General features: G+C 32.2%; 1 protein-coding gene and 1 pseudogene across 1 annotated transcript; one reads left to right on the forward strand and one right to left on the reverse strand.

Moving 5' to 3' along the window:
- Positions 1 to 24: 24 nt before the first annotated feature.
- Positions 25 to 1,813, forward strand: LOC132804522 (uncharacterized). The gene is made up of 4 exons (XM_060819104.1): positions 25 to 324; positions 818 to 903; positions 1,378 to 1,576; positions 1,733 to 1,813. Exons 1-4 carry the CDS (start codon positions 136 to 138, stop codon positions 1,811 to 1,813), a joined length of 555 nt encoding a protein of 184 aa, XP_060675087.1. The 5' UTR covers positions 25 to 135.
- Positions 1,814 to 4,302: 2,489 nt separating this feature from the next.
- Positions 4,303 to 7,454, reverse strand: LOC132800387 (disease resistance protein RPM1-like; annotated as a pseudogene).
- Between the last annotated feature and the right edge of the window lie 4,685 nt (positions 7,455 to 12,139).

A 12,139-nucleotide genomic window follows, 5' to 3' on the forward strand; every position in this document is an offset into this window, starting at 1 on the left:
TGTATGTACTCTCTCACTGTAAGTCCAAAATCCCTCCCCAAATTTTCCGGTAGCTAGCCTGCGCTCCGTTCAATTTTAGTCTGTGTCAATGGTGGAAATCGCGCCAGAGCAAACCACCCACAACCTTTCGCAAATATGGGATTCAACGTTTCTTTGAGCGTTACACTCAGAACGACGATTGAGCGGAGAGACGTTTACTGTGGTCTGATCGGTGTAGAACGACGTAGTGCGCGACCACTTACCGCTACGGGAAGAGGACGGCTCGGCGGTAATGAGGAGCTTCCTTCTTGGACGAGAGGAAGAGGTGTAGGAGATAGTCAAACAGTGAGTACAGCCTCGCACTAAGACTGGACATGGTTGTGTGTTTCAAAATAAAGTGGTGTAGTTGAGTTGGAATGTTGGATTATGTAGATTTTGAAGTTTTTGTTTCCATTTAACATACTTGAATTATTACCTGACTATCCATAGCAAAATATTGTTGTGTCTGCTGGTTGTTGCGGCTGTTTATGGTTTTTTAATAGTAGTTTAAGTTAAATATGGTATTATCATTTTGCTGGATGCTATCTCATATTATATTAAACATGTCTATCTATGTGAATACATAAGTTCCTAGGCATATGGATTTATGCCCTGTTAAAGAATTAGTGTAATCAAGATGGTCATTAAGGTATGCATTTGGTAGAACTTAATGGTAAGTTCTGTTATGATACGATACTGAAAATGCTTTCTCAGTTAAGAGGAGCTCTTCTATCACACTTTTCCTTTTACTGTTTCAACACGTAAAAATTCTAAAACTGAGTTAATTTTGTTGCTCTAGGTGATGACGTGGATGCAGAGGAAAGGCTTGAAGAATGGGAGAATGTGGACAATTCGTGCAGGAGTTTGTGAGACTCTTTTGAGGAGGTAACTTGGAATGACTTTGAACTAGTTGGCTATTTAAGATAGTTTTTCACCATATATGCATTCTGAGTTTGTAAAAATGAACCTGGTAAATTAGAAAAGAAAAATTGATAAACATAGACATGTTTATATTATTACTATGTTATTTTCTCTTTCCTAGTTTCAGGCTTTTAGCTTTGGAAATATTTAGATTTGTTCATTATAGTTGCTTCCAAATAAAATCTTGGGGTTACAGTGAAACTGAATCTGCTCACATATCATGAACGTAATTTTAAGTGCTTTAAGTTTCCCTAGAACCAAAAAATGTGATTTAAAATATATATACATAGATGAAGAATGAACACACTAGTTCAAAAATTTTTGTTGTTAACATGCATCTCCCTGCTTGCTTGGAATGCTATCTGCTATTCCTTCCATTCCTCCTGTGTTGTTGTGTGCCATTAATCAGTAGCTTTCTGGGATACAACTTGAACGTAGGTCCGATGACAGACGAGCATCTGATGATCAAATTTCTCAGCCACTCAGTTGGAAATATAAAGCAATTGACACCAAGTTAGGACATGGAAATGATACTGGCTGCATTTTAGGCCCTGCCAATGAAGATCCAATAAGTCACTCTCCATTATTTGGAATAGCTAAGCTAGCCAATATATATATTGGTTTGGCATTTTATATGGTAGTAACTTGCTGAATTTAGATTCTCTATATCTCTCTTGTCTCATCACTGTTTTAAAAGATAAGACTTTCAAGTCAAATTTGATCAACCACGTGCAATAGTTAGTAGATGTTCTTGAGTACTCACTATTTTCTTCTGTTGTGTCATAATTGGTAGGAATGCTGTATTTGCGTAGCCAAGTACAGAGAAAAGGACGAAGTGAGACAGTTGCCCCGTTCCCATATGTTTCATCTCTAGTATGTGGATCAATGGCTCAAAATCATATCAAGTTGTCCTCTTTGTAAACAAGAACTAGAGAGATAGAAATTGGAGGATTTCGGATCTGTTTTTTGTATTTTGTTTTCTTTAAAACATTCTCTTTTGTGTGTTTTAATATACTTTTTCACATGGTTACTTGGCGAGTTTATGTTTGTACAGTGGAGCTCACGGGTAACCAAAACCATACGTCCATACCTGAGAGTCTAGTCAATCTTTAAGCACACCCCACAAAAATAGCAGGAGATGATGTTGGAACTTTTCACTCCCTCAGCACTTCAAGACTTTACGATACATATATATATATATATATATACAGTCCGTCTATGGTGTGGAAGGTCCTCATGCGGACACAGTATTGGTGACAGTTTTTCATAGTATTGGTGACGATTTTCTAAGAAACCGTCGTTAATACTATGAAAAACCGTCACTAATACTGCAGTCCTCATGCGGACCATCCTCACCATAGAATTTCCATATATATATATATATGGATGATTTTTTGGTGTATCATATTGTAGATGTAATTTTACCAAAAATAATATAGCAACCTGTATTATTATTTATACATTATGGTTACTATAATTCTTATTTCCTTTATTTCAATTCAGTGGCCTAATTTTTATACGTGTGTGTATTTATATATTAAGTTTTGGGAATGCACAACCGAATTTGAATTCAGCATATACACCCATATATGTATGTATATATATATATATAATTCATATTTTTGCGCCAAAAAGGATAAAATGTTCTTAATTCTAATACAGGCGTATTACGTCTGACTTTTCCGAGTAACAATGTTTAGAAGTGCCCATTTTAATTTCTTATTTAAACGCCTTCAAAACACAACCCTTTACATATAACAATAACAAAAACTTTATTTGGATTTTTTTTAGTCACTGAGAGCGTCTTGAAAAAAGCAAGAATTTTGTATTATTTTTTATTGATCGTCGTTTAATTTCAATGTTAATTTCCATTTGTAATCAAATAATGTAAAAGATTTTTCAAGAGTTTAATTAAGTATGAAAAAAATGATTAGAACTTTTCCACAAAATAAAGTAAAGTCCTGTTCAAATTTGCATACAACATGATATTCGAAATTGTCTGAAGTTATTGTATATTACAAATTCTGAATGGTTAGGAAATTAGAAATCGTGAACTGATTCATACGTTGCTAGACAAAGCCAAACAATTTAAGTAAAAAAATAAAAATAAAAAAAAATTAAAAATTAAAACTTAGTGGAACAGGTAAAATGAGAGCTCTGAAGTGACACTTGCATCCAACAACATAGCAGTACAATATTACCCAAAGAAAAAACAAAAAAACAACATAGCAGTACAAAACTGCTTGAGCGCTCAATTAGTTTACCTCATCACAAAACCAAAACATACTGTATCAGTATAGAAGAAATTATATATATTAACTGCCAGGAATTGAAAGTATACTATATAGATGCCTCAAATATTTTTGCCCTCTTAAAGTAGAATAATAAATTTTATACTATTACTAATTAATTAAACATAATATACACATGTAGATATATAATATTTTTGCCAAATCTTTTTTCTCAAGACTCCAGCAACAAATAAAGAAAAAGATGTTTTCATTTAAGCCTTTCGTAAATTATGTTTGCTGGATTCAAATAAAAATAAAAATAAAAATAATTAGAACTTGAAATGATAATACATACATACATACATACATACATATATATATATATATATATATATATAGCTATAGAGTATTATAGATGTATAAATAATGAGTTTCATTAAAGCAAAATTGATCTTTTACTATAATAAGTTTCATGAATTTCTTATATATATGTATGATTTATCTATTTGTTATCTTGAAGTTTTTCTATATATATATATATATATGATTTATCTATTTGTTATGAATGAAACTTATATATATGAATTTTTATTACCAAAAAAAGAAAAAAAAAACTATATGCATTTTACCTTTTTTATTTGTAATTTCTTAGTATTTTCACCCATATAACTCAATTTATATATTTTATTTGAAAATCCCATGAATAGAGCACATGTAAATATGTATAATATAGTTAAATCAGGTTGGCTTGGTAATACCCCTTGTGCCTATACCCATAAAGTTGTAGGTTTAAGACATTATCACTTTTCGTATAGAGTATAGATTAGAAATTATTGTAATGATAAAAAAAAATGTATTGCTATTGTGTAAGTAGCCAGAGGTTGGAAAATTTTACAGTTACAATATTTATGAAACTATCAACTAACAATAAAGCTCCAGCCTAATTACAAGCGAGAAAATTATATTTATATATATTTGTGTGTGTGTGTGTGTGTTTTTGAGGACAAAAAAAAAAAAAAAAAAAGGAAATAACGTATATGAGCTTGATTTCCTAAATGATCATTGATATTATTCTCTTTATATCTTGTAACTAATCGATTTTGGAGATGGTCCATTTTATCAATTCAAATCCTAACCAAATAACGTTAATATCCAGTTGTATATCTCTAATATTAAAAAATAATAATAATAAAACAAACAATTTGTAAATGAATTATGCAACAAAACATTTCGTAGTATTTTTTTTTTTTTTTTACAAAAAAAAAACAAGAATAAAAAGAAGAAGAAGCAGAGCTAGTAGGGGACTATATATAGAACAGTTGAATTTGTTAAAAAGTAGAAGTAGTCAATTAATTACTGGGATGGATATTTGGTGTTTCCAGTGATAAAGCAGTCAAAACAATCGTGAGGTTTCAAAACTTTGTCCATCATCACCATCGGGCTTGTAACGGATGAAGACACCAGGTACATGTTGAACGGTATAGTGTTGGTCTCCTCCTGGCTTCAGACTTTGCTGGAATTCAATGGGTATATCGTGAAACAAAACAGATTCAAGTTGTTTCAAATGCTGGATGCCAATGGGCACCATCAATAGTTTTGGGCAAGGACCAATCCAAAGCTCTTGAAGATTAGACAATGCTCCTTCCTCTATCACTATCGATTTCAATCCACTCAAATGCATGATACGAAGATCCTTCAATCTTGGAAACACTCCCTCCTCAAACTGCATCTCCTCACCATTATATGCATCGTACACTATCCTCATCTCCACCAAGTTATGCAGATTTTTAAGGCTTTGCACCGGATCCTCTTCTAATTTTGACTCACCAATTTCTAATCGTTCTAGATATTGAAGTCTGGTTATCGATTCTGGCAACTTCCTTATGGGAGCTGTTAAGAAGAGAATCTGAAGACATTGTGGTAAGGATGACAGCCATTCAGAATCAAATGAGGTATCATCTTCATCCATTGTACTTACATGCAGACATTTCAGGTGGGTCATCTTCTCGATAGCCCCAAGTAGAATCCTTCCATCTTCACTTCTCAGCTTCTGGATGGCCAAATACCTCAACTGTGTCAACTTTCCAAACTCTTTTAATACCTCAAACCCTGTTTCACTCGCATCCACACATCCTAACACTTGCAAGGCTTCTAAGCACCCAATTCCCTCATGCACTTTTATTCCTTTTACCTGAGATGGATGAAAGTGTGGGTTGTCCACGTTGTACACATACTGATTACAACCAAACAGAACCAGCAACTTACGAAGCCTTTTAATCTCAGCTGGTATCTCAACCACAAATGAGCCCCTTGCATCCAAGGTCACAAGATTTACCAGTTTTGCTATGGACCTTGGAAGCATCTTTACTTTCGTGTTATTAATATTCAAATATCTTAAATGGTATAAACTTCCAATATCCTTGTGAATATAATCCAATATACTATTTTCAAAATCTAGCACTTTTACAAGTTTGAAATTCTTCATCAACATTCTCCATATAGACTTGGTCAATATTTTATCACTACTATTGAAGTTCAAAAAGCTACGGACCTGAAAGCTTTGGTTAACATTGTGAAGAACATTGCATGAACCATTGACAATTGATATGCGTCGAGTAACTAGTCCTCCACTAAAACTTGATTCATTTTCAGACAAAACGTGACCGAAACTTAAATCTTTCATTTTTGTTTGAATAACGTCATATAGAAGATCATGGACGTGACAATATATAGCATTTGGGCTCCACTCACTAGTTTTTAATTTCTGAACTACACTTCTGTCTATTAGCTCAGTCAAGTATTCTAGTGCAACTTCTTGCCGTGTTTTATCCTTCCTTGGTTTCACAAAACCTTCAGCAATCCATTTTGGAATTAACCTAGTTGGCGCAATCCAATAATCCTCTGGGTACATGCCGAAGTACAAGAAACAACATTTAAGGTAGTAAGGCAGATCATAATAACTGAGGGATAAGATTTTTGTTATGCTTGTAAGATGGAGATTACTCTCCAACTCGGAACTGAGACCATCGTGCAATTTCTTCCACTCATATATTGTCTTGTCTTTTGTGGATAGAAGTCCACCTACGGCTACAATTGCAAGTGGTAGTCCTCCACATCTTTCAACAATTTTATGAGACAGATCCTCCAAGTCAGGGGGACAAAGTCCCACGACTTCAGATTGAAAAGCCTTTTTGAAGAAGAGTTCTCGAGCCTTTTCTGGATTTAAAGGCTTAAGCTCATGGACATAGACAACAGATGAAATTTTGCAAAACTCCCCAACCTCCTTGCTTCACGTCGTAATCACTATCCTCCCACCAATTTTATTATCAAGCAAAACATGTTGTATATCCCCCCAAAATTCTTTTTTCCAAACATCATCGTAAAAAACGACGTACCTCTTGTGCTGCAAATATTCTCTTACTTGCTCTGTCAATGCATCTTCATCCATTGAATCGATTCCCTCGGGAGCAGGCTCCTTGTTTCCCTTGCAGAACTGCTTTATGATGTTCTTTAGTAGCTCTTCCTTCCGGTATGATTGAGAAACTGTTATCCAGGCATGACAATCAAAATGATTTCTGACTCGATCATAGACCTTTCTGGCAAGAGTTGTCTTGCCCAGTCCCCCCATCCCTACCACTGAAATCACAGCTCGTCGAGGTTGTTGATCCTTATTTAACAACCAACCAACCAATTCATCCCTAGGAGACTCAATCCCCACAACATCATCATCCTCACGATACATCGAACCTTTTCGAGGATCGTACCCTGAAACATATCGACAATCATATGTTGAATCAATTGAATCAAAGCCATACCTTTCACTTCTTTTCTTGATTTCAACAACTGCTTTTCGGATCTCTTTTATGCGAGATGCAATATGGTGGTGTGCTTTTAGTTTGATGATGGAGTTACCAACTTTGCCAAGGGAAGCAATAAAGCAATCATGACCAGTACGGCCGGGATGTCGCTCCAAGTGGTCTGCATATTCGTCAATGATATCTTCGATGTGGAACGCCACTTCCCTTAGTTCCTTCACCCATAATCTAACACCTCCAGCTCTACCACTTGCTTCTGATCCTTGGGCTTCCATATCTGCCTTCATATCTGCGTCTTTGAGGAAACACTGAATGGCTTCCAGTTCATTTTTTATTCCCGATACTTTAGAATGAACGCTTCTTAACAACTTTCGTTCGTGGGTCAGGAATCGGATAAGGCGATCGATAGCAAGGCCTACTGCCATCTCCGCCATTCCAAGCTTATCTTCTCACTACTCAGGATGAGAGATATGCAATGTCTTCCAAACGCAGCTTTACTCTTTCTCTTCTTTCAACCATGCCGTGTTAAAAGGAGAATAATAATAATGAATAAATCAATGTTCTTTTTCTTTTCCCCCACCACTCATTATTGTCCAGCAAGGATCATTTTCCGTTTTTTGGTGAAACATGAAGGCCTAGGGGTGGGCAAAATCTAATCCAATCCGTTCAATCCGTCCAATCCAACCCATTTTTAACGGTTTGGATTTGATTTTTACATCAATTAGATTGGATTGGGTTCAAAATATTATAAATTGTATGGATTGGATTGGTTATGGATGGAAAATATAAATCCAATCCAATCCAATCCAAATAATATATTATATAACTAAAAAATTATATATTTTTTATTTTTTTCCTTTTAATATATTAATTTTAGAATATTTTTTCATTTTTATATATTAGTTTTTAAATTTTTTTCCATTTTTATATATTGATTTTTAATATATATATGTATATATATATTTTTTCTTTTGCATCCCCATATTCTAAATTCTAAATCAAATTATAAGTTGTAACGCTAAACTAAACATTTACCTTTGTTGCCTCCCACCACCAGTCCATCACTATCACCATAATATATATATATATATATATATATATATATTTTACATCCCCACCATATATATATCTACATATATTGTATCCAATTGTTACTTATATATATATATATATATAAATGTTTAAATATAATTTATTGCTAATTTTATTGTTTTGATCTTTATAGAGTTTACAGAATCAACTAAAATTAGTGAACCTGTCAACGTTGATTGACTTATGGTTTACCAAAGTTTTAAAGTTAAAAAAAAAAAAGAATTATGCATTGATTCTTGAGTGAATGAATTTTGACGAATGTATTATTTTACATTATTTGTTCTGACAATTTTAATTTGATTTTATAGGAGTGAGATGATGACATTAATGTTTGCTATTTAATAAATACATGATGTGTATTATTTGCTACATTTTCTTCTTTATTTTCCATTGTAGACTATATTGTATTATTCTAATTGTATTTTATGTTTGGATAATTATAATTTATTATTTATATTTTATATTTGGAAATTTTTTTATTTGTATTATATATTTATAAATTAGTAAGTTTCAAACCGATCAACCAATCCAAACCAAACTGATCATAAATGGTTTTGTTTGGTTTGGATTTAATACTTCAATGATTTGGTTTAGATTGTAAACTAGAAAAACCGATATGTATGGATTGGGTTGTATTTCGGTCTAAAACCGAACCAACCCAATCCATGCCCATCACTAAAGGAAAAAGAAAAACTTTAGTGACACGTCCATATATTTTCATAATAATTTTTTTCTTTCCTTAAAATATTAGATATATTATTATTCATCACAACTTTTGTAGACATGCAGACAATATTATCTTTATCAATCAACAATAGTACTGACACAACAACTCAATAAAATTAAAATTATGTAAATTTTTTTTAAAAACTTAAAAAAAATATATAGCCAGCCAAATTTAGGAAATAAAACCTTAGAAAAAATTGTTTACAAAGAACCGTTAGCAAAAAACATAATTACAAACAGAAAAGGGGGAAAAAATGAAAAAGAAAACCTACACTTGCTAATTTTTTTTTTAAACAAAAAACTCATTAACTTCAAATATCCAACAATATTAAAGATAAAACAACATTGCAAGCAAAACCACACTATAAACAAACTATAAAGTGAACTAATCAATTTTCCAAGGACTTTCATTTCCAAAAAAGAGCTAAAATCTACTGTCTTTTTAAGGTTAGTGTATATGTTTAGTATAATGAGCTAGCTATTTTTTGAGGTTAGTGTATATGTTTAATATAATGAGCTAGCTATCTATCTTTATAGCTAATGACATTCTAAAGCACATCATCTTCTATTTTAACTTTGCTTTGATATTTACATTAAGATTTCAAAATTCCATACATAACTTAGTGAGCTCTATAAACCAATATGCAAAACTTTAAATACACCTTCAGGATAGAAAATGCAAGTTAAACATAGGAAAAACAAAAGATGGACAAAGAAATAAGATAACAACATATAAACAAAGAAAAACATTTTTTGTTTGTTTAATCTTCTGTTGACTCCTAGGAAAGAGTATATGAACAATACACAGCTACATGCCATCTAATAAATATTATGTCACTATCTACATTTATTCTGTATAGGCATGTTGTACAACGGATATCTGTCAAGATATACGGCATGTAAGTATGAATACAACAGGAATGACCATTGCCTATCACAAACAAATAAGCATGTCAATTGACAGAAAATCATAATTTTAGGGTACAGGGTTAAAGCCATGTTCTGCATAGTAGAGAATCACATGTAGTAAAAATAGGCAACTTCAAGTCTTAGATTAAATCTCTTTTTCAATTATATCAAAAAAGTGATTGTTTTCCTAATTCCTTTGTCTATTGATTAAGTCGTTACAGTTACTTCAAAAAAAAAAAAAAATATATATATATATATATATATATAGTACTTATACTAATCTAAATATTTAGAGCATTTTCAAATCCTTAAGCTAATATAAGAAACATATACCACGATTCTAAGAGTAACCAGATAAGAGAGCATACAAGATGAAGAAGAAGAAGGAAAAAAAAAAAAATCAATAAATAACTTGTTCATCTACATTGCATAAGCATCTTGACATTCTTCCAAAGTAGACTATACTCACTTTCATGTGACCACGCCATATAGATACACCCACTTGACATCCAATTAAACTTACACACACAAAGACGAAGAGAGAAAGAAACTAAGAAAGACCCGAATGAACAAAGAGCTAATGCCTTGCAGCATCAATCGTTGTTAGTTAAAGTTGCAACTAAATAAATAAATTAATTAATTAACAAGGCAACGAAAAAGCTAGTAAAAAAGCATATACTGAATTAATATAATGAATTCTACGTCTGCATGGCTTTAATACATCATTCATATTTAAATCAATTAGATACCTCAAACAATATCTTCTATGTTAAGGTTTAATGGCACCAAAATCCGATATTATTTGCTTTTCCCTCTTTCAAATTGCTAAACAATTAGTTAAACAATCAGTTAAGTTTAGAGTCCTAGATGGTAGGGGAAAATTAGAGTCAATCCAAATAAAAAAATATCAACGGATTGGGAACAAAAACTGCAGACATACAAAAACGAACAAAACAAAATACAAAATGCAAAATACAAAATAAATTCGGAAAAAAAAAACAAGAAAAAAAATCCAAAGCAAGATTGCATGCATCTATAATATCATCACTGATAACGCTAAAAAACCTCTCAAAAAAAGAGAAAAAAAAAAAAACAGAGGATGGATTCCCAAGTATTAATATATACATATACATACATATATATATATATATATAGTTAGCGTTGTTACCAGTTGAAGCAAAATTGAAGAGTTGGAGCACTGAAGGACGACAACGAAGAAAAGGAATGTCCATAGCGTCTCCGGAGTGCGAATATATCAAATACATGAACAGGGCCACGGTACAAAAAGAATTGGAAAATAAGTGGTGATAGCCAAAAAGACCTTCATAGCCCCTAAGTTTCTCCAAATTAATAAAGAAAATATCTAAATACAAAGAAATAAAATGATATACAAGAAAAAGATATTTATGAATGTGGAAATCAAAATGCAAAATAAAAGAGTAAAAAAGCAGAGGAGAGGGTTGTTCTTGAACCATAATGAACAGTCAAACATGATCAAATTCTCCAATTTTTTTTTTCATTTTTTTATCCTTTTAGTCTATACAACAAGCTGGAAGTGGAACAGAATTTTGATCCATTTTTACTGTTCAAAATAGATGAAAAATGGCTGCTTCCTCCGCGTTTTGGTTTTGGTTTGGCTGTTTCTGAATTTTTTTTTTTTGGTTTAAATTCATAAAACCACGTCATTTCGTTGTTGGAAAAGCCTAAATCTACCCTTTTTCTTGGTTTTTCCAGTTGTATGGCATATTAAGGATAAAATAGTAAACACAAATTTGATCCCAGATTTTCGAGTCCCACGGGGAGGCTCCTCTGTATTTGACTTGTGTGGCAACAGGTCTCATGTTCGAAAACTATCGTCTTTTCATTTTCTTCTGTTTATTGATTTCATCCTATAATTCTAAACAATGCTACCTAGAATCTCTACAACAATAATTGCAAAATCATACCAAAAATCTCTTCTCCGATTGGGACACTGAGATAGGTATTTTCTATGTTTTTATTTTTCTCTTCCTTCCTTTTCTTTTCTATATATGCTGTGTATTGATCATATCCATTGAAGGCTTTTATCAGGGCTTTTTGTTGGTGCTTAATTGTGAATACATCCCTCTCTTTCTCTTTCTTTCATTTTTTTGTTTAATTAGTAATTTTCTCATTATTATTATTATTATTATTTATTTTAGAGTATTATCTCATAAAGTCCCTAAACTATATGGTTTGTGACAACTTTGTTCTTAAATTAATTTTTTTTTAACAATTAAATCCCTAAACTCATCAAAATCAATCACCATTGGTCCCAAAACATCAATTCCCTTAATATTGTTAAACAGAAAAAACATGTGAAAGGCACATGCCCATTTGACAAGGGCAACGAAGGTCATTTTCTCAAAAGATCAGCACCCTCTACAGTTGCAAGAAGATTACGCAGTT

This window comes from Ziziphus jujuba, chromosome 1, assembly GCF_031755915.1.
Source record: "Ziziphus jujuba cultivar Dongzao chromosome 1, ASM3175591v1".
Lineage (NCBI taxonomy): Eukaryota > Viridiplantae > Streptophyta > Magnoliopsida > Rosales > Rhamnaceae > Ziziphus > Ziziphus jujuba.

Bases quoted from the DNA above. Each gene is read 5' to 3' on its own strand.
- LOC132804522 (XM_060819104.1), top strand. From the start codon at position 136: ATGGGATTCAACGTTTCTTTGAGCGTTACACTCAGAACGACGATTGAG. The intron at 325-817 runs GTGAGTACAGCC...TTGTTGCTCTAG, and splicing joins GTGTAGGAGATAGTCAAACA to GTGATGACGTGGATGCAGAG. The intron at 1,577-1,732 runs GTAGTAACTTGC...CATAATTGGTAG, and splicing joins TTGGTTTGGCATTTTATATG to GAATGCTGTATTTGCGTAGC.